Source organism: Acipenser ruthenus, chromosome 37, assembly GCF_902713425.1.
Source record: "Acipenser ruthenus chromosome 37, fAciRut3.2 maternal haplotype, whole genome shotgun sequence".
NCBI lineage: Eukaryota > Metazoa > Chordata > Actinopteri > Acipenseriformes > Acipenseridae > Acipenser > Acipenser ruthenus.
This window is the reverse complement of record NC_081225.1, coordinates 733,702-756,092: the sequence shown is the minus strand read 5'-3', so window position 1 is coordinate 756,092 and position 22,391 is coordinate 733,702. Positions and strand designations below refer to the sequence as shown.

Here is a 22,391-nt window from a genome sequence, read left to right as displayed (position 1 = left end):
GGGTGGAGCACAAGGAGGTTCAGTGACTTGCTCAGGGTCACACACACACAGGGAGTCAGTGGCTGAGCTGGGATTTGAACCTCCTGGTATCAAGACCCTTTTATTTAACCACTGGACCAGCGAGCCTTCTCCATCCACTAGGGGGCCAAAGTGTTGCAGGGAGACCAGTCTGGTCAGGGCTGGGAATGAGACTCCCGCTGCACAGCAGTGTGATCCAGTCCTGGTTTCACTAGGAGTTTAATAATCGGACACACCTGAGCTTGTTACCTAGACACACTGGGGCTGATCAAGCTGCTAGTAAAACCTGGACTGGGTGATGCTGCTGTGCAATAGGAGTCTTATTGCCACTATAAGACTACCACTGCTAACATAGCACAAAGAAAATCAATTGAGAATCACAAACTTCTTAAGGAAAAGCTGTGCAAGAATAACAAGCAGACAAGGACAGCTTCCTGATCAATTCTCTTTTTATCTCTTATTTCCATCCCTGCTTAAAAAAACTGCAAACTATTTGGAAAAGTCATTAAAGCTGCAGGCAGGCAGACAGACAGGGCTCCCCAGTTAAGTTTAATCAAAGCTCTCTCTCTCTCTCTCTCTCGTAAAGGGCTCTTATAAAACAAAACACAATGAAAGTCAGTGATCATCTGTGTTACGAATAGAGTTCAGTTAATTTATGAAAAATAAATAAAACCTTTTTTTATTTTCTTCAATAACTTAGTATACAAATCGTCACAGAGTCTCTTCTCTCTCTCCTCGTTTATTTTTTCCTCGTTGTGATGTTCCTGCAGGCCCACGTCATCCCATCCTGGAAGCAACAGCAACACATTTAGCCGTTAGCAGAGGATATGAAAACACACGAGACAAAATACATCTTCTGATACAACTGTAAGTCAAATACACCGTGTGTGAGTGTGAGTGTGAGTGTGTACCTGCACCCCCTCCCGTCACAGCAGTGTGAGTGTGAGTGTGTTCCTGCACTCCCTCCCCTGTCACAGCAGTGTGAGTGTGTACCTGCACTCCCTCCCCTGTCACAGCAGTGTGAGTGTGTGCCTGCACCCCCTCCCCTGTCACAGCAGTGTGAGTGTGTGCCTGCACCCCCTCCCCTGTCACAGCAGTGTGAGTGTGTGCCTGCACTCCCTCCCCTGTCACAGCAGTGTGAGTGTGAGTGTGTGCCTACACTCCCTCCCCTGTCACAGCAGTGTGAGTGTGCACCTGCACCCCCTCCCCTGTCACAGCAGTGTGAGTGTGAGTGTGTACCTGCACTCCCTCCCCTGTCACAGCAGTGTGAGTGTGCACCTGCACCCCCTCCCCTGTCACAGCAGTGTGAGTGTGCACCTGCACCCCCTCCCCTGTCACAGCAGTGTGAGTGTGTACCTGCACCCCCTCCCCTGTCACAGCAGTGTGAGTGTGCACCTGCACCCCCTCCCCTGTCACAGCAGTGTGAGTGTGTACCTGCACCCCCTCCCCTGTCACAGCAGTGTGAGTGTGCACCTGCACTCCCTCCCCTGTCACAGCAGTGTGAGTGTGAGTGTGTACCTGCACTCCCTCCCCTGTCACAGCAGTGTGAGTGTGTACCTGCACTCCCTCCCCTGTCACAGCAGTGTGAGTGTGCACCTGCACTCCCTCCCCTGTCACAGCAGTGTGAGTGTGCACCTGCACTCCCTCCCCTGTCACAGCAGTGTGAGTGTGCACCTGCACTCCCTCCCCTGTCACAGCAGTGTGAGTGTGTACCTGCACTCCCTCCCCTGTCACAGCAGTGTGAGTGTGTACCTGCACTCCCTCCCCTGTCACAGCAGTGTGAGTGTGTACCTGCACCCCCTCCCCTGTCACAGCAGTGTGAGTGTGCACCTGCACTCCCTCCCCTGTCACAGCAGTGTGAGTGTGTACCTGCACCCCCTCCCCTGTCACAGCGGAGCAGGCCTGGATCTGCCACGCTCGATCCCGGATGATGTGCAGGTTCAGCCCCTCGGTGATCTCCGAGGCCGGCGCGGCGGTCAGCAGGTCCTGCTTGTTAGCGAAGATCAGGAGCGGCACCCCGGCCAGCTTCTCCTCCTCCAACAGCTCCGCCATCTCCTGAGCCGATCAATAATCAATCAATCAATAATAAACAGGACACCCCGGCCAGCTTCTCCTCCTCCAACAGCTCCGCCATCTCCTGAGCCGATCAATAATCAATCAATCAATAATAAACAGGACACCCCGGCCAGCTTCTCCTCCTCCAACAGCTCCGCCATCTCCTGAGCCGATCAATAATCAATCAATCAATAATAAACAGGAAACCCCGGCCAGCTTCTCCTCCTCCAACAGCTCCGCCATCTCCTGAGCCAATCAATAATCAATCAATCAATAATAAACAGGACACCCCGGCCAGCTTCTCCTCCTCCAACAGCTCCGCCATCTCCTGAGCCGATCAATAATCAATCAATCAATAATAAACAGGACACCCCAGCCAGCTCCGCCATCTCCTGAGCCGATCAATAATCAATCAATCAATAATCAATCATTCAACCAACAGTAAACACCTGCATTCAATACAGCTCAGTGTTCAATTCAGCTCAGTAAGGGGTCAGTGTTCAGTACAGCTCAGTATAGAGCTCAGTGTTCAGTACAGCTCAGTATAGAGCTCAGTGTTCAATACAGCTCAGTGTAGAGCTCAGTGTTCAATACAGCTCAGTGTGGAGCTGTGTTCAATACAGCTCAGTGTAGAGCTCAGTGTTCAATACAGCTCAGTGTAGAGCTCAGTGTTCAATACAGCTCAGTGTAGAGCTCAGTGTTCAATACAGCTCAGTGTAGAGCTCAGTGTTCAATACAGCTCAGTATAGAGCTCAGTGTTCAATACAGCTCAGTGTAGAGCTCAGTGTTCAGTACAGCTCAGTGTAGAGCTCAGTGTTCAATACAGCTCAGTGTAGAGCTCAGTGTTCAATACAGCTCAGTATAGAGCTCAGTGTTCAGTACAGCTCAGTGTAGAGCTCAGTGTTCAATACAGCTCAGTGTAGAGGTCAGTGTTCAATACAGCTCAGTGTTCAATACAGCTCAGTGTAGAGCTCAGTGTTCAGTACAGCTCAGTATAGAGCTCAGTGTTCAGTACAGCTCAGTGTAGAGCTCAGTGTTCAATACAGCTCAGTGTAGAGCTCAGTGTTCAGTACAGCTCAGTGTAGAGCTCAGTGTTCAATACAGCTCAGTGTAGAGCTCAGTGTTCAATACAGCTCAGTATAGAGCTCAGTGTTCAATACAGCTCAGTGTAGAGCTCAGTGTTCAATACAGCTCAGTGTAGAGCTCAGTGTTCAATACAGCTCAGTGTAGAGCTCAGTGTTCAGTACAGCTCAGTGTAGAGCTCAGTGTTCAGCACAGCTCAGTGTAGAGCTCAGTGTTCAATACAGCTCAGTGTAGAGCTTAGTGTTCAATACAGCTCAGTGTAGAGCTCAGTGTTCAATACAGCTCAGTGTAGAGCTCAGTGTTCAGTACAGCTCAGTGTAGAGCTCAGTGTTCAGTACAGCTCAGTATAGAGCTCAGTGTTCAATACAGCTCAGTGTAGAGCTCAGTGTTCAGTACAGCTCAGTGTAGAGCTCAGTGTTCAGCACAGCTCAGTGTAGAGCTCAGTGTTCAATACAGCTCAGTGTAGAGCTCAGTGTTCAGTACAGCTCAGTGTAGAGCTCAGTGTTCAATACAGCTCAGTATAGAGCTCAGTGTTCAATACAGCTCAGTGTTCAATACAGCTCAGTATAGAGCTCAGTGTTCAATACAGCTCAGTGTTCAATACAGCTCAGTGCAGAGCTCAGTGTTCAATACAGCTCAGTGTAGAGCTCAGTGTTCAATACAGCTCAGTATAGAGCTCAGTGTTCAGTACAGCTCAGTGTAGAGCTCAGTGTTCAATACAGCTCAGTGTAGAGCTCAGTGTTCAGTACAGCTCAGTGTAGAGCTCAGTGTTCAATACAGCTCAGTGTAGAGCTCAGTGTTCAATACAGCTCAGTGTAGAGCTCAGTGTTCAATACAGCTCAGTGTAGAGCTCAGTGTTCAATACAGCTCAGTGTAGAGCTCAGTGTTCAATACAGCTCAGTGTAGAGCTCAGTGTTCAATACAGCTCAGTGTAGAGCTCAGTGTTCAGTACAGCTCAGTGTAGAGCTCAGTGTTCAATACAGCTCAGTATAGAGCTCAGTGTTCAATACAGCTCAGTGTTCAATACAGCTCAGTAAGGGGTCAGTGTTCAATACAGCTCAGTGTAGAGCTCAGTGTTCAGTACAGCTCAGTATAGAGCTCAGTGTTCAGTACAGCTCAGTATAGAGCTCAGTGTTCAGTACAGCTCAGTGTAGAGCTCAGTGTTCAATACAGCTCAGTGTAGAGCTCAGTGTTCAATACAGCTCAGTGTAGAGCTCAGTGTTCAATACAGCTCAGTATAGAGCTCAGTGTTCAATACAGCTCAGTGTAGAGCTCAGTGTTCAATACAGCTCAGTGTAGAGCTCAGTGTTCAGTACAGCTCAGTGTAGAGCTCAGTGTTCAATACAGCTCAGTATAGAGCTCAGTGTTCAATACAGCTCAGTATAGAGCTCAGTGTTCAATACAGCTCAGTGTTCAATACAGCTCAGTGTAGAGCTCAGTGTTCAATACAGCTCAGTGTTCAATACAGCTCAGTGTAGAGCTCAGTGTTCAGTACAGCTCAGTGTAGAGCTCAGTGTTCAATACAGCTCAGTGTAGAGCTCAGTGTTCAATACAGCTCAGTGTTCAATACAGCTCAGTGTAGAGCTCAGTGTTCAGTACAGCTCAGTGTAGAGCTCAGTGTTCAATACAGCTCAGTGTAGAGCTCAGTGTTCAATACAGCTCAGTGTAGAGCTCAGTGTTCAATACAGCTCAGTGTAGAGCTCAGTGTTCAGTACAGCTCAGTGCAGAGCTCAGTGTTCAATACAGCTCAGTGTAGAGCTCAGTGTTCAATACAGCTCAGTGTAGAGCTCAGTGTTCAGTACAGCTCAGTGTAGAGCTCAGTGTTCAATACAGCTCAGTGTAGAGCTCAGTGTTCAATACAGCTCAGTGTAGAGCTCAGTGTTCAGTACAGCTCAGTGCAGAGCTCAGTGTTCAATACAGCTCAGTGTAGAGCTCAGTGTTCAATACAGCTCAGTGTAGAGCTCAGTGTTCAGTACAGCTCAGTGTAGAGCTCAGTGTTCAGTACAGCTCAGTGTAGAGCTCAGTGTTCAATACAGCTCAGTGTAGAGCTCAGTGTTCAATACAGCTCAGTGTAGAGCTCAGTGTTCAGTACAGCTCAGTATAGAGCTCAGTGTTCAGTACAGCTCAGTATAGAGCTCAGTGTTCAGTACAGCTCAGTATAGAGCTCAGTGTTCAATACAGCTCAGTGTAGAGCTCAGTGTTCTGTGACAGCAGGACTCTCACCTGTCCGGTCTCTTCAAACCTCTTCCTGTCTGCGCTGTCAATCACGTAGATCTGGGAAGAAGAACAGAAACAAGAGCGATCTGTTCCTGCGAACAGCAAGCCTCACACAGCGGCTGTGTGTCGAGAGCAGGTCCCCTCGCAGCGCGGAGCCAATGAGATTTAAAACAAGGACATCGTTTAAACTGAGCAAGGACCTTCCAACCTTGTGAAGACAGGGACCGAATGAAGACTCCAGTTCAACAGCGGTTTGATCCGCTCCGGGTTTCACTGCGAGTTTAATAATGAGACACACCTGAGCTTGTTACCTATGCACACAAGGTGGGGAAGGTGGTGGGGGGGTGGGGGGGGGTGGGACGACTCACCAACACGTCCGTGTTCTCAAAGTAATTGCGCCAGTAGGGTCTGATCTTCCTCTGACCCCCGATGTCCCACACGTTGAGCTTGAAACCCTGTGACTGCACACTCTTAATATTGAAACCCTGAGAGAGGGGAGGGGAGAGGGAGAGGGGAGAGGGGGGAGAGGGGGGGAGAGGGAGGAGGGAGAGGGAGGGAGGGGAGAAAGTTAGGGAGAAGGAGGAGGAAGAGGAGAGAGGGAGGAGAGGGTTAGAGGGAGGAGAGGAGAGAGGGATGAAGGGAGAGGAGGACAGAGAGAGGGAGGAGAGGAGGAGAGGGTGAGAGAGAGGGAGGGGAGAGGAGGGAGAGTTGAGGAGAGAGAGGGTAAAGTGAAGAGTCATAACCTTGACAGAAACCCGACTGACTGCACAGCCAACTCCCTCTATACTTCACTGACCCACTGTGTTTAATGAAACATATCCAAAAAGCTGTGCTGTGGTATGTTGTGCAATGCTGAGCTGAGCTGTGCTGTGCTATGTTGTGTAATGCTGGGCTGTGCTGTGCTATAGTGCAGTGGGGGTGATGTGGCTCTCGTCCTCGGATGCCAGCTGCTTGAGCTGTGCTGTGTGCTGTATTATAGTGCTGTGTCCTGGGTACCTGCGTGGGGGTGATGTGGCTCAGGTCCTCGGATGTCAGCTGCTTGAGCTGTGCTGTGTGCTATATTATAGTGCTGTGTCCTGGGTACCTGCGTGGGGGTGATGTGGCTCTCGTCCTCGGATGCCAGCTGCTTGAGCTGTGCTGTGTGCTATATTATAGTGCTGTGTCCCGGGTACCTGCGTGGGGGTGATGTGGCTCACGTCCTCGGATGCCAGCTGCTTGAGCTGTGCTGTGTGCTATATTATAGTGCTGTGTCCCGGGTACCTGCATGGGGGTGATGTGGCTCTCATCCTCGGATGCCAGCTGCTTGAGCTGTGCTGTGTGCTATATTATAGTGCTGTGTCCCGGGTACCTGCGTGGGGGTGATGTGGCTCACGTCCTCGGATGCCAGCTGCTTGAGCTGTGCTGTGTGCTATATTATAGTGCTGGGTCCCGGGTACCTGCGTGGGGGTGATGTGGCTCACGTCCTCGGATGCCAGCTGCTTGAGCTGTGCTGTGTGCTATATTATAGTGCTGTGTCCTGGGTACCTGCGTGGGGGTGATGTGGCTCACGTCCTCGGATGCCAGCTGCTTCAGCAGGGTGGTTTTCCCGGCGTTGTCCAGCCCTAGCAGCAGGATCCTGACCTCCTGATTTGGAGCGCTCTTCAACTTCCGCAAGATAGACAGCAAGCCCTGGCAGAGAAGAGAGAACGACGAGAGAGAAACCACTGGTTTTATATATCTATATAGAGACACACACACACACAGCTAACCCTGCTCACTGTGACTGCTACCTCGGCTCAGGAGACCGGTTTAAATAAGCTCACAGTCAGCCAGAGAAACAGGGCAGGCTCTTGTGATTACTGGAGCTAAATCTGCAGGGATCATTAGCTTGTTTATCAGAGCTGCTGTGCGCCGAGGGGATTAGGGGCCGGCTGATCTGACAGGAGCGCACGTCGGGGAGCGAGCTTGATGCAGCCTTTATCTGCAGGGTCTGGGGAGCTGCGTCTCCGAGCAGGGTTAGCTGTATAGTCCAGCAGTCACAGTGAGCAGGGTTAGCTGTATAGTCCAGCAGTCACAGTGAGCAGGGTTAGCTGTATAGTCCAGTCACAGTGAGCAGGGTTAGCTGTACAGTCCAGTCACAGTGAGCAGGGTTAGCTGTATAGTCCAGCAGTCACAGTGAGCAGGGTTAGCTGTATAGTCCAGCAGTCACAGTGAGCAGGGTTAGCTGTATAGTCCAGTCACAGTGAGCAGGGTTAGCTGTATAGTCCAGCAGTCACAGTGAGCAGGGTTAGCTGTACAGTCCAGTCACAGTGAGCAGGGTTAGCTGTATAGTCCAGTCACAGTGAGCAGGGTTAGCTGTATAGTCCAGTCACAGTGAGCAGGGTTAGCTGTATAGTCCAGCAGTCACAGTGAGCAGGGTTAGCTGTATAGTCCAGTCACAGTGAGCAGGGTTAGCTGTATAGTCCAGTCACAGTGAGCAGGGTTAGCTGTATAGTCCAGTCACAGTGAGCAGGGTTAGCTGTATAGTCCAGCAGTCACAGTGAGCAGGGTTAGCTGTACAGTCCAGTCACAGTGAGCAGGGTTAGCTGTACAGTCCAGTCACGGTGAGCAGGGTTAGCTGTACAGTCCAGTCACAGTGAGCAGGGTTAGCTGTATAGTCCAGCAGTCACAGTGAGCAGGGTTAGCTGTACAGTCCAGTCACAGTGAGCAGGGTTAGCTGTACAGTCCAGTCACAGTGTGCAGGGTTAGCTGTACAGTCCAGTCACAGTGACCCTGGAGACGCGAGTGGACGCCACTTCCCCTTCACCAGTACTGCGGCAATTAGGCAGCCGCCTGACACACACAATCCGGTTAGTTTAATTAACATCAAACTGCGCTAATGCCAAGGAGTCCGGGTCAGAGATAAGCCAACCCTGCGCTCAATTACTCTGGAGCATTCGCGGTCAACTCCAGCGTTTCAATTCCAATCCGCTTTATAAACCAATCCCCGGTTCCAGTGGGAGGACTGGTTACCGGCGCCGGAAAGCCGCGCTGGGTTTGATGTGGGGGGCTCTGCCTCGTATTTAGATGTGTATCTATTATTACCTTACATACCTTTTGTAATCAATCCTAATGACATATAATACAAATAATAAACACAGACCTGTACTTACAGCGCAGTATCTAGGCGTGCATTAATTAGAAGTCTTTATAATTTACTACGCGGTCATTTAATACAGAGCGCATCGGATAATTTCATTCGACTCATTTTGATTCGGTTTTTATTTATTTATTTATTTTAAGTTTGATTAATTCACACATACGCTTTATAAAACACCGTATTATATATATATATATATATATATATATATATATATATATATATATATATATATATATATATATTTATATAATCGCGTTCACACTCTCTCGTTGAAAGATAAGGGGACTTGCATAACTTATATTTGTAGTTATTATTAAAATAATATTTTTAAAAAACACGACACAGATTAGCAATCGTCGCAAATAAAATCAGTCATACAAAATTAAATGACGAACTCCTGCGCAAATTTAACGACGAATAATGAAGATGACATTCGTCGGGTCTTTATATATATATATAATATCTTAATCGCAATTTTAATTACTCGACCGTTTAAACACAGACGCGTTATTTTATTTCATTTTAAGGAAATGATAACACGTTGATTCTGAGACGTGCTGCGGTGCGCTCTGTGGTCCGGTAACTTCTCAAAAGAAAATAACAATGAGAAGAATTAGAATAAGTTAATAATAAGCGGCGGGTCCGGTCCGGTCCGGTCCGGTCCGCCCTCACTCACCATCATGCCCTCGACCCGGTCCGGCTGCTTGTTTATAATTTACAGCGTCGCTGCTTCTCTCCGACCTCAGAGTCTTCCGTTGCCATGGAGGCCGTGACGTCATGCAAACAGTCTCCTCTCCCTGGCGACCCCTGCCGGTCGAAGGACTGAATTGCGCGCTGATATAATTATTATTATTATTATTATTATTATTATTATTATTATTATTATTATTATTATTATTATTATTTATTTCTTAGCAGACGCCCTTATCCAGGGCGACTTACAGTCGTAAACAAAAAATACATTTCAAGAATCACAGTACAAGTAATAATACAATTAAGAGCAAGATAAATACAACCCCATAAGCGCTGCCAAGGTTTTTTTTTTAAATAAAAGGCAACAAGGATTTTTTTTATAACAATACAGTATATATATATTTTTTAATTTAAAAACCCTTGATTGAATTTGCATATTTTTTAATAATGTAAAAATGCCGTGTTACTCAAGGTGATATCAATCACAGACATTGAAGAGTTGATACTGGTAAATAGATTTAATTGCTATAATCAATAATTGATTTATTTCCGAAGAAGACCTTTTGAGACCTTGCAAGCTTGTGATTAATTATTGTTTTAGCTTGTCTGTCATCTCTGGACCGATACGGTTCCCATTTCATCATCAACGTCTGTATTTTCAGAAACGAACTAAACAGAATCAACTACAATGTTTCGATTTCCTCATGGAGCTCCTCTAGTTTTTTTTTTTAAATATCAATATTTTGTTGTTTTCACAAAATAACATCAATAAACGATCAGCCCAATAAACAAAACCTCAAATATCAGTCAATACTATATTTAATTCAACAGTGACGCGTTTATAAACCCCCAACATCATCGTGTCTTGTATTAGTCTGAACACATGAACCACATTATCATTATGGGTGAGTTCACGGGGATCATTCTGCGCAGAATCTGACAAGTTTCACGGAGATCATTCTAAGAAGATAATTGGCTAAACTGGTCAGATTCTGCACAGAATGATCTCCGTGAACGCACCCTATTACCCCACAATGTTATTTGTTAACGAGTATAGTCTGGCTCGCCTTATTTAAAACCCGTTGACGTGTGACCTTACACAATTATTCTGCAGAGTTATTTACATTTCTAAACGCTAATTAAAACGATACAGTACCAACGCGTTATCAGACGTCCCCCGGAGAACTAGGGATTGTCCCGGTTTTCAGACTTAAATTTCAATTAAAATCATTTTTTTAATTAAAAAAACGACATTTGTGTAGCCGTCGCATGCACAGACTGGCGTGTGTTTCTGTAACTGCACATCGAGAAGGATACCTTTGCACACGGCGTGGCCTGACATTACACCCCACTTCCAGTTTCTGCTTCAGGATAGACAACACAATTAAAAAAAAAAAAAAAACAACTAATAAATACATAGATAAATAAGTATTCTGTATTTAATCATATCCTGATGTAACTATCACTGACACTGTTATCTGCTCCGTTACTGAATCGTATTTTGTCACACTTGTACTTGCTTGAACCGAAGTCATTGTATTTATATTGCTCTTAATTGTATTATTACTTGTACTGTGATTCTTGAAATGTATTTTTGTTTACGACTGTAAGTCGCCCTGGATAAGGGCGTCTGCTAATAAATAAATAAATACATAAATAAATAAATAAATAAATAAATAAATAAATAAATACATAAATAAATAAATAATAATAGACACACTGGGGCTGATCAAGCTGCTATTAAAACCTGGACTGGGTGACACTGCTGTGCAATAGGAGTCTGATTCCCAGCCCTGTTATTATTTATTAAATGCGCTTTACTTGCTCTTATCTGCCTCCTATTTTACTACATCCAATCCTGTACTTTAGAGTACTGTAATCTGTCACAAGTGTTATTTAATCTGTAGTATTCTGTATTTAATTATATCCTGATGTAACTATCACTATTATCTGCTGTATTATTGAATCGTATTTTGTCACACTTGTACTTGCTTGAACCAAAGTCATTGTATTTATCTTGCTCTTAATTGTATTATTACTTGTACTGTGATTCTTGAAATGTATTTTTGTTGACGACTGTAAATCGCCCTGGATAAGGGCGTCTGCTAAGAAATAAATAATAATAATAATAATAATAATAATAATAATAATAATAATTATAATAATTACCAGTACCTGCCATCGATAGCGAGTCAGGACCGGTTTCCTAACGGGACTCTACCGCCCCCTGCGGGCTCTGAGTGATATCAATACCACCATTGCATGACCGAGAGCAAACGAAACACGTACTCATAATAATTAAATAAATAATAATATTAATAATAATTATTATAATTATAAAAAAGTTTATTGTAAATAAACGCTTCTACATGAACAGCCCGGTGTCCCCCGGCCGGTAACCCAGAAAGATGGTGCGGACTCCCCGGGACTCGATTCTCTGTTTACTTTGTACAGGGGCCTGTCTGGTGCAGGTAAGCCGGGGTTGGCGTCCCGAGGTCGGCGGCGTCTTGTACGTTAGTCCGTGGATCGACTAATGTGAAGAGGCCCTTGTGCGTTGTTTTATTTTTTAAACTTAACTGAAATAACTTCACATCACGGTCGTGTTTAAAACTTTCTCTTTGCCCTTGCAAGAACTGCACCAGGGTGCCGTGTGTGTGTTACATAATGCATTTAAACACGCATTTATTTTCTGTAGAAGACTGCTAAAGGTTTATAAGCGTATTTCTGCATTGTGTGGAGATACGCACTTTCGATTAAATACTTTTTACAGTTATGTAACGGTATGTGAGTCTTTATTTATTTATATCTATCTATCTATCATCTATCTATCTATCTATATAAATTGAGAAAGATATGTACAACATATCGAAACGTTGGGCAGCTGGCTCTTTGAGCTAATATATATATATATAATATATTTGTTGTTTTAAAAAACGTTTTCTTTGGCGTCTGAAACGATAATTTGTATATAACAGACACTTTTGAGGACGTGGTCTAAATAAATAACTTACTTGAACTATATAATGCTGTATAATTCAGAGGGGTTTATTAAATGGTATTGTGTGTACCGCCGTGTGAACCCAACAGCGCGACTCGCGAGGGTGGATGGCTCGATATTTGGCTCGATATCGTTCTGCGGTGCGCGTTGTTTTGTAATTTGTTCAGCGTATTAAAGTCGTGCTTGCAGGTCGTTCACAGGCACAGCCACTCGGTTTAAAGGGTCGCCTCTTAATGTTGTGGATGTCGTGAACCAGAGATGGCAGCCCTAACCCTTATCAACTAATTATCAACTGGCATCCCTGATCCGCCAATTTACATTAATTATTATTATTATTATTATTATTATTATTATTATTATTATTATTATTTATTTGGTGTCAACCTTTTACCATTATATTTCGTACTACTTGGAGTGCTAATTTAATATCACAATGCGTTTTTAAAAAGTGATAATTATTTATTATTATTATTATTATTATTATTATTATTATTATTATTATTACTATCATTAGTAGTAGTATTTTTTTATAATCTAGCAATTATCTAAATGCTAGTAAACTACACCTTTAACTGCTATATAATCCCACTGGTGCTCTCTCTTCCCTAATAATAATAATAATAATAATAATAATAATAATAATAATAATAATAATAATGTTATTAACATGAATAATAATAATAATTGGGGGTTATATGACAGTTAAAGGTCCAGACATCTAGCATTTAGATAATTGCTAGATTTAAAAAAAAAACAATAACAGGGCAGCTGTGTGGAGTAGTGGTTAGGGCTCTGGACTCTTGACCAGAGGGTCGTGGGTTCAATCCCCAGTGGGGGACACTGCTGCTATAGCCTTGAGCAAGGTACTTAGATTGCTCCATTAAAAAACCCAACTGTATAAATGGGGAATTGTATGTAAAAATAATGTGATATCTTGTAACAATTGTAAGTCGCCCTGGATAAGGGCGTCTGCTAAGAAATAAATAATAATAATAATAATAATAATTATTTAGATAATTGTACTGGACCCATTGGTTTCTGGTTTTGAGTTTTTCAATAGTGTTTCTCTGTGTTACTGTATGATGGGTCTCTTCAGTGTTGTTATGTAATGGGTGATGTTTGGGTGCCAGGTGCAGAAACACGGGCCGATGTGAAGCTGACACGGATCACGCGGTGAAACATGTTGTAGCGACAGGCAGAATTCAGCAGCGCTGCGTCGTGTTAACCCCTTGTATACAACAGCGTGTTGAATAAGCCCAGAACACGCTTCAGCCTTTCAGCAAAGTTGCGTGAATCTCAGCCAATCGGAGCGAAGGAGGGAGTCAGACAATTCAAAAGTGTTGACGAATACACTTGTAAAGCGTTTAGAGTCAAAGTCTTTTGTTGTTAATAAATAGCCCCAGGTTATTCTGAACGGGACTAACGCAATGAAGCGCTGGTCTCAGCGAGTTCAGCGATGCTGGGGGAACAAAACGTGACAGTTGGGCTTACAGGAGTCGTTTCAGCTCCACGCAACCAAACCGTTCCCCTTCAGAACGAGAAATCCTATATTTCTCTTTTCCCTTTTAGTTTTTTTTATCGTCCTCATCCTCAGCTAATGCCGCGCAGCAAACAGCAGGAAGTCAGTCGTTTTTGAACAGCTGAAGCCGTTTTGGAACACTGCGCGAGACGTGTTTAAAATCGGCTTGCTGTGGCGTGTGAACGAAGGAGGCTTGGGGGTCCAGTGGTTATTGAAAGGGGCTTGATACCAGGAGGTTCAAATCCCAGCCACTGACTCACTGTGTGACCCTGAGCAAGTCACTGAACCTCCTTGTGCTCCGTCCTTCGGATGAGACGTAAAACAAACGAGCTCCTATTGGAAGTGACTCTGCAGCAGCAGCAGTTGTTAATGAAGCAGAGTTCACCCCTCTAGTCTCTGTAAGAGATAAAGTGTCCTCTGCTAAATGACTGAAAGGTCAGTATTGGACTTCCTCCCAGCTGGCCCGTCGCTCTGCATGCACTGTTTCATTGATTGATTGATTGATTGCTTGTTTCTTTCCAGGGGAAGGAGTTCTGTTTTGGGGTGAACAGGGAGCCATACCGCTGTGAGATGGGGTACTGCTGCAGAGAGACCGAGTGCTGCACTTACTACCATGAGCTGTGGTGTACGTGGAAGTCACGTTTCTTTTACTGTCGTTATTATTAGTATTAGTGTGATGATGATGATGATGATGATGATGAAGTGGCTTAGATCAGGGTTAGAAGCTCACACTAGCCCCGCTGCTGCTGCACCCAGTCCTGGGGTTCAGAGCTCCCCTCAATGAAATCTAGTATTATTAATATTGAAATGATCAAGAGCCAGGAGTTTGAGCAGGGTTAGAAACTCACACTAGCCCTGCTGCTGCTGCACCCAGTCCTGGGGTTCAGAGCTCCCCTCAATGAAATCTAGTATTATTAATATTGAAATGATCAAGAGCCAGGAGTTTGAGCAGGGTGACAAACTCACACTAGCCCTGCTGCTGCTGCTGCTGCACCCAGTCCTGGGGTTCAGAGCTCCCCTCAATGAAATCTAGTATTATTAATATTGAAATGATCAAGAGCCAGGAGTTTGAGCAGGGTTACAAACTCACACTAGCCCTGCTGCTGCTGCTGCTGCACCCAGTCCTGGGGTTCAGAGCTCCCCTCAATGAAATCTAGTATTATTAATATTGAAATGATCAGGAGCCAGGAGTTTGAGCAGGGTTAGAAACTCACACTAGCCCTGCTGCTGCTGCACCCAGTCCTGGGGTTCAGAACTCCCCTCAATGAAGTCTAGTGTTATTATTAATTATTAATTATTTTATTATTAATTGGTCAGTTACCAGGCGCTTTTATCCAAAGCAACTTACAGAGATTTGGTGAAACTGATGTGCAATAGGAGTCTTATTTCCATCTGTCTCTCTCTTCTCTTTCTCTTTCCATGTGTTTCTCCTCCCTCTCTCTCTCTATCTCTTCCCCTCCCTTTCCTCCTCTCTCCCCCCTCTCTCCTCCTCTCCCCCCTCTCCCCCCTCCTCTCTCTCCCCTCTCCCTCCCTCTCTCCCCTCTCTCCCCTCTCTCCTCCCCTCTCTCCTCCCCTCTCTCCCCCTCTCTCCCCTCTCTCCCCCCTCTCTCTCCCCCTCCCCCCTCCCCTCTCTCCCCGCCTCTCTGTAGGGTTCTGGCTGGTCTGGACTGTCATCATCCTCCTGAGTTGCTGCTGTGCGTACCGACACCGCCGTCTGAAGCTGCGGCTCCAGCATGAGCAGAGGCAGCGTGAGATCAGCCTCATGGCGTACCAGGGAGCCTCGAGCACCTTCACCCCGCTGCCACCCGCCACCTTCCGTGAGTACAGACCCCCGACCCCAACCCCAACCCCAACCCCAACCCTAACCCACCCGTCACCTTCCGTGAGTACAGACCCCCGACCCCAACCCCAACCCCAACCCCAACCCTAACCCCAACCCACCCGTCACCTTCCGTGAGTACAGACCCCCGACCCCAACCCCAACCCCAACCCCAACCCCAACCCACCCGTCACCTTCCGTGAGTACAGACCCCTTGACCCCCGACCCCCAACCCACCCATCTACCTCCGTGAGTACAAACCCCTTGACTCCCGACCCCGAATTTATTTACTTTCTTATTTACTTATTTTAGGATTGTGGTCGAACTGTAAGCTCCCGGCTTATGACGAGGTAGCGGGACACCCCCCCACCCCGCCCCCCCCTTACTCCCCTGAACAGGACGAGATCCCGGCCACGCCTCTCCTGCAAACCGCCGTGCCTTTCAGCCAATCGGGGCCCGCGGTGATGTTGGTGACATCACTGACACAGCAGCAGCAGCAGCAGCAGCATCTGGAAGAGGAGTGGGAGGGGCCAGAACCAGGCAGCCCGCATTGTGACACGCCAGCAGAGGGAGGGGCCAGAGCGGGAACCAGCCAATCGGACGGAAGGCAGAACTTCCTCTCCCGCAGCTCAGAGCTGGGCAAAGAGAATGTGGAGTCTATTCACCAAGGGGAGGGGGAGGGGGAGGGGGAGGGGGAAGGGGAGGACTCCCACGACGCTGGCAGGCGGAGGAGGCACATGACGGGAGACTCTGGGATCGAGGTGTGCGCGTGCCGCCTGGATGGGGACCCCTGTCTGGAGGAAGATGCAGGGGGGGAAGGGAGGCTGTGTCATGGGGGGGCTGGGGAGTGCTGTGAGGCGAGCAACCTCAACACCAAGCAGCAGCAACAGCAACCAGACAGAGGGAGCAGCCAGCAAGACACCCGACCTGAGGAGCCCGAGCAGAACGGGCTGTAGAGACCTGAGGAGCCCGAGCAGAACGGGCTGTAGAGACCTGAGGAGCCCCGAGCAGAACGGGCTGTAGAGACCTGAGGAGTCCGAGCAGAACGGGCTGTAGAGACCTGAGGAGCCCGAGCAGAACGGGCTGTAGAGACCTGAGTGTGTGCGTGTGCGTATATATCTGTGTGTGTGCGTGTGCAGTATGTGTGACACTGTCTGTCTTCTACGTTCTAACTTCCATTAGTTATTTGATTAGAAATTAGATTTTCAGGGTTGCCCTTTATCTTCCTGGTTTTTTTTTTCTTCTTCTCTCTGAGCCGTGCCTCATTTGTGTTTATAAAGCTCAGGGTTTCGGGGCGCTGCGCGGCACACCAGGCAGGGAGACTTGGGGGTTTGATACAGCACCCTCAAACTAGGTCTCCCGGGGGTCTCCTGGAAGCAGGTTTCAAGACGCTGCTCCTGAGAGAGGCTTCGTGTTCCCTCGGGTTTGGGTTGTGTCGTGGGGAGTGTGCGTGAAAATATGGTTCAAGTCTTTATTTGGACTGTGAATCTCGTTTGTTGAAAAGGAAATTCCTTAAAGTGTATACCCCACCCCCCCACCCCCCCACAATGTTCCGTTTGCCATTCGCTGTGTTTATTTTTTTATTTCTGTCGTTTGAATTGTTTTTTCCAATGCTGGTTAGTGGGAGTGGGAGTGGGAGTGGGGGGTGTGCTAGTGCCAGTGCTGAGACCCCTGGTTCCAATATGCAAGCACATGCAGCTTGAGATGTTTTCAGTAGCAAAGAACAAACAAAGTGACCTTGTTCTTAAGCTTGTATCTGTTTATATAACAGACTTCATACTGCAGGGCTGAATTTCATGCACGGCGACCTCGTATGAGGGCAGATAAGAAAAATAAAATTCTAATCTTTATATAGATATATATGGGGTCAAGACTAGCAAGCTAATGCATGATGACCTCATAGGAGCCGGACGCTTTTTCCCCATGTAAAGAGGTGGGAGGGGGAGGAAGGAGTCTTACAGAGTTGAATTATTATTATTTATTTCTTAGCAGACGGCCTTATCCAGGGCGACTTACAATTATTACAAGATATCACATTATTTTTACATACAATTACCCATTTATACAGTTGGGTTTTTTACTGGAGCAATCTAGGTAAAGTACCTTGCTCAAGGGTACAGCAGCAGCGTCCTCCACCTGGGATTGAACCCACGGCCGTCCGGTCAAGAGTCCAGAGCCCTAACCACTACTCCACGCTGCTGCCCATTTTGAATCACAGGGTCATCGAGGGCTCTGGTAGTTGTCCCGGGGAAAGGTGATAAAATTCAGCCCTGTCCTCCTGGAACAGGCTGATGCAGTGTGAGGACTGTACCTCGTTTTCATTGCCTGGTTTTGTTTTCAGTGTTACAGCGGTGTGCACATGTATTACAACACCTCCTGATCTGTCACTGATATCCTTCATATACCCGCCTGCATGCAAACCTCTGGGTGTGAGAATTTCAATCTCCGCTCAGTAATCACTGATATAGAAACACACTCGTGTGTGAAAATGTCAGACCGCTTTGTGCTTTAATCAGGAGTCTTAAACAACTTCTAAAAAGTCTCCTGTGTTTTATCACGTGTGGCTCCGTGTTCCTTTTCTCGTGACTATTTTAAATGAATCGCACGTGTGGTCTGTTAAAATCATCCATTAAATGAGACAATCGCTCACTTGCCTGTTTTGGAGTTTCATCTCCAGCGGTTTGATTTCAGACACACAGTAAATCAGAACTACAGAAGCGATGGGGTGTCCTAATACACGGGCACGCTGCTGTGTAATTGGCTTAGATATAATTTTTTTTTTTCTGAAGTTGGTGGGGGGGTGGGGGGGGGGGAGGATATGCTAATGTTACATTTTGTTTAAAAGAAAAAAAAAATCAGTTTTGGCAGTTTCTGGGTTTAGCGTTGCGTGCTCGGGGGGCTGGGTAAGCGATGGTATCGTTGATTTCAGTAAGAAACGTCTCACACTGGTGCTGCAGTGTTGAGCAGCCTGTTTGTGGCTCATCAATGTTTTTTTTTTTTGTTTGTTTTTTAAATCACTTCTCAATGTTAACTGCATTCTTCAAGGCAGCTTCTGAACCGATGATGATGATATTGATGATGATGATGATGATGATTACTGTTTATTTAGCAGACGCCTGCTTTATCCAAGGCTTACAGAGACTAGGGTGTGTGAACTATGCAGAGTCGCTTACAGGAACGTCTCACCTGAAAGACGGAGCACAAGGAGGTTCAGTGACCTTAAGACCATTATTCCACGTTCCACAGCAAGGGCTATCGTTTTCTTTATTTCTTTATGGATTATGTCAGGGTGCATTAGAATTAAGGCGAATGGACAATGAGACAGACAGGCAGACAGACACAGTCGGTTTCCAAATTCTTTATCGGGCATGACCAGTTGTACGAGTATTGCCAAAGTTAATGTACAGAAACATTTATAAATATTATTATTATATCAGTCTTTTAGCAGACGCTTTTACCCGAAGCGACTTGCAGAGACTAGGGGTTGAACTGTGCATCACAACTGCTGCTGCAGAGTCACTTCCAATAGGACCTCGCTTTTACGTCTCATCATATTATATATATATATATATATATATATATATATATATATATAAACACACACAGCAGTGCTGGTATTGAAAAGCCTCTATCAGCACTTCCAATGAGACATCTTCAGCTGCAATATTATAAGATGCAGCACATGTCTGTCTGTCTGTCTGTCTGTCATTCAGTCCTGGGCTTCTCTCTCTCTCTATTAACAATTGCCTTAACCACAAAGTCAATGCTGCTGATCTAAATATATAGTTTTGTTGTTTTTTTTTGTTTGTTTTTTAAAGAAAATAAATGGGTGCTAAGACAAGAGATGTGATCATTTCTAAAAGCGAGTGTAGCTGTCCTTTATACCTTCCACTGAAACGTGCTGCACCCTGTACTGGACTGAGAGACCTGCTGTGTTTATACTGTGCGCTGACCAGAGGGACGAAGCGGTCGCTACAGCAAGACGTCCTGCCTGTCCCTGCAATGCTGTCCTTCCTAGCTAGCCACTTACTGAGGTGACCGGACCGGATGCTGTTATTGTAGTTTATTGAGGCTGTAGTGCTATATATTATAAAGACATTTCAGAGGGCTGGATCGCATCAATATCAGGGTCTAGTGCTGTATATTATAAAGACATTTCAGAGGGCTGGATCGCATCAATATCAGGGTCTAGCGCTGTATATTATAAAGACATTTCAGAGGGCTGGATCTCATCAATATCAGGGTCTAGTGCTGTATATTATAAAGACATTTCAGAGGGCTGGATCGCATCAATATCAGGGTCTAGTGCTATATATTATAAAGACATTTCAGAGGGCTGGATCGCATCAATATCAGGGTCTAGTGCTATATATTATAAAGACATTTCAGAGGGCTGGATCGCATCAATATCAGGGTCTAGTGCTGTATATTATAAAGACATTTCAGAGGGCTGGATCGCATCAATATCAGGGTCTAGCGCTGTATATTATAAAGACATTTCAGAGGGCTGGATCCCATCAATATCAGGGTCTAGTGCTGTATATTATAAAGACATTTCAGAGGGCTGGATCTCATCAATATCAGGGTCTAGCACTGTATATTATAAAGACATTTCAGAGGGCTGGATCGCATCAATATCAGGGTCTAGCGCTGTATATTCTAAAGACATTTCAGAGGGCTGGATCCCATCAATATCAGGGTCTAGTGCTGTATATTATAAAGACATTTCAGAGGGCTGGATCCCATCAATATCAGGGTCTAGTGCTGTATATTATAAAGACATTTCAGAGGGCTGGATCCCATCAATATCAGGGTCTAGTGCTGTATATTATAAAGACATTTCAGAGGGCTGGATCGCATCAATATCAGGGTCTAGCGCTGTATATTCTAAAGACATTTCAGAGAGCTGGATCGCATCAATATCAGGGTCTAGCGCTGTATATTATAAAGACATTTCAGAGGGCTGGATCGCATCAATATCAGGGTCTAGCGCTGTATATTCTAAAGACATTTCAGAGAGCTGGATCGCATCAATATCAGGGTCTAGCGCTGTATATTATAAAGACATTTCAGAGGGCTGGATCGCATCAATATCGGTGTAGCGCTGTATATTACAAAGACATTTCAGAGGGCTGGATCGCATCAATATCAGGGTCTAGCGCTGTATATTATAAAGACATTTTAGAGGGCTGGATCACATCAATATCAGGGTCTAGCGCTGTATATTATAAAGACATTTCAGAGGGCTGGATCTCATCAATATCAGGGTCTAGTGCTGTATATTATAAAGACATTTCAGAGGGCTGGATCGCATCGATATCAGGGTCTAGCGCTGTATATTATAAAGACATTTCAGAGGGCTGGATCTCATCAATATCAGGGTCTAGCGCTGTATATTATAAAGACATTTCAGAGAGCTGGATCCCATCAATATCAGGGTCTAGTGCTGTATATTATAAAGACATTTCAGAGGGCTGGATCGCATCGATATCAGGGTCTAGCGCTGTATATTATAAAGACATTTCAGAGGGCTGGATCTCATCAATATCAGGGTCTAGCGCTGTATATTATAAAGACATTTCAGAGAGCTGGATCCCATCAATATCAGGGTCTAGCGCTGTATATTATAAAGACATTTCAGAGAGCTGGATCCCATCAATATCGGTGTAGCGCTGTATATTATAAAGACATTTCAGAGGGCTGGATCGCATCAATATCAGGGTCTAGCGCTGTATATTCTAAAGACATTTCAGAGAGCTGGATCCCATCAATATCAGGGTCTAGTGCTGTATATTATAAAGACATTTCAGAGGGCTGGATCACATTAATATCAGGGTCTAGTGTTGTATATTACAAAGACATTTCAGAGGGCTGGATCGCATCAATATCAGGGTCTAGCGCTGTATATTATAAAGACATTTCAGAGGGCTGGATCACATCAATATCAGGGTCTAGCGCTGTATATTATAAAGACATTTCAGAGGGCTGGATCTTATCAATATCAGGGTCTAGTGCTGTATATTACAAAGACATTTCAGAGGGCTGGATCGCATCAATATCAGGGTCTAGCGCTGTATATTATAAAGACATTTCAGAGGGCTGGATCTCATCAATATCAGGGTCTAGCGCTGTATATTATAAAGACATTTCAGAGGGCTGGATCGCATCAATATCAGGGTCTAGTGCTGTATATTATAAAGACATTTCAGAGGACATTAAAAACCAGACAGGCTTTAGCTGTAGAAATAAAAACAGCAGATGTTTATTGAATTATGGAGGGAGAACCAAATCAAACTGAGAAACTACAGGAAAATAAATTAAATAAATAAATAAAATTCGTGCAATTTCACACACAACACACGTCACACAAGGAGGCCCATGCAGGAATCCAACAACTCATTTAGATACAATTATTTAACATGTGCAAATAATACTACCACTAATAATAACAATACAGCCGTTTTGAATGCTAGAATACACACTGAGTCAGACTGCAAAGCGAGACAGAAACGACTCTGTATAGAAACGCAACGGTCCTTCTTTGCCTTCAGAGGGACCCTGAATTCCGCGCCGCGTCTGTCTCGTTTTCTACGCCGTTGCGCGTCTTTATCGAGGTCCAATTCCTTTTTTAAAAAATAAATCCACCAGTCGGAATTGTCATTTTCGTAACTGTTGCGATCGCGCAACTGCTTTCGTTTGAAACCGACTTTTAAATTGACTAACAAAAACAGACAGACAGCGACTTCGACTGAAGTCCCGCGTCGCCTCTGCTGCGAGAATCTCATTTTAACAGAACGCTGCCGACTGCAATTTTGAAACAGTGATGAGCTGGAATTGGTTAAAAGGGATTTTTAAAAATGAATTGGAA

At 45.4% G+C, this 22,391-nt stretch overlaps 2 protein-coding genes across 4 annotated transcripts; one reads left to right on the top strand and one right to left on the bottom strand.

Moving 5' to 3' along the window:
• Positions 1-546: 546 nt before the first annotated feature.
• On the bottom strand, positions 547-9,300 carry LOC131696594 (ADP-ribosylation factor-like protein 3). Of its 3 annotated transcripts, none has more exons than XM_059008581.1 (6): positions 9,171-9,300; positions 6,898-7,041; positions 5,742-5,858; positions 5,380-5,430; positions 1,888-2,073; positions 547-805 (listed from the first exon to the last, which is right to left on the bottom strand). In XM_059008581.1, exons 1-6 carry the CDS (start codon positions 9,174-9,176, stop codon positions 758-760), a joined length of 552 nt encoding a protein of 183 aa, XP_058864564.1. In that variant the 5' UTR covers positions 9,177-9,300; the 3' UTR covers positions 547-757. The 3 variants fall into 3 exon arrangements, with proteins under 3 accessions (XP_058864564.1, XP_058864565.1, XP_058864566.1); XM_059008582.1 differs by having other exon boundaries at positions 1,888-2,070; XM_059008583.1 differs by lacking the exon at positions 5,742-5,858.
• Positions 9,301-11,389: 2,089 nt separating this feature from the next.
• Positions 11,390-19,364, top strand: LOC117397778 (WW domain-binding protein 1). Its single transcript, XM_033996634.3, has 4 exons — positions 11,390-11,658; positions 14,227-14,329; positions 15,354-15,521; positions 15,836-19,364. The coding sequence occupies exons 1-4, from the start codon at positions 11,596-11,598 to the stop codon at positions 16,477-16,479; spliced, it is 978 nt and encodes a 325-aa protein (XP_033852525.3). The 5' UTR covers positions 11,390-11,595; the 3' UTR covers positions 16,480-19,364.
• Positions 19,365-22,391: the final 3,027 nt, after the last annotated feature.

Coding starts and splice junctions, on each gene's coding strand:
- LOC117397778 (XM_033996634.3), top strand. CDS start 11,596: ATGGTGCGGACTCCCCGGGACTCGATTCTCTGTTTACTTTGTACAGGG. Junction 11,659..14,226: donor CAGGGGCCTGTCTGGTGCAG/GTAAGCCGGGGT, acceptor GTTTCTTTCCAG/GGGAAGGAGTTCTGTTTTGG. Junction 14,330..15,353: donor TTACTACCATGAGCTGTGGT/GTACGTGGAAGT, acceptor GCCTCTCTGTAG/GGTTCTGGCTGGTCTGGACT.
- LOC131696594 (XM_059008581.1), bottom strand. Junction 5,431..5,741: donor TTGAGAACACGGACGTGTTG/GTGAGTCGTCCC, acceptor TCTTCTTCCCAG/ATCTACGTGATTGACAGCGC. Junction 806..1,887: donor TGACAGGGGAGGGGGTGCAG/GTACACACTCAC, acceptor TGTTGCTTCCAG/GATGGGATGACGTGGGCCTG.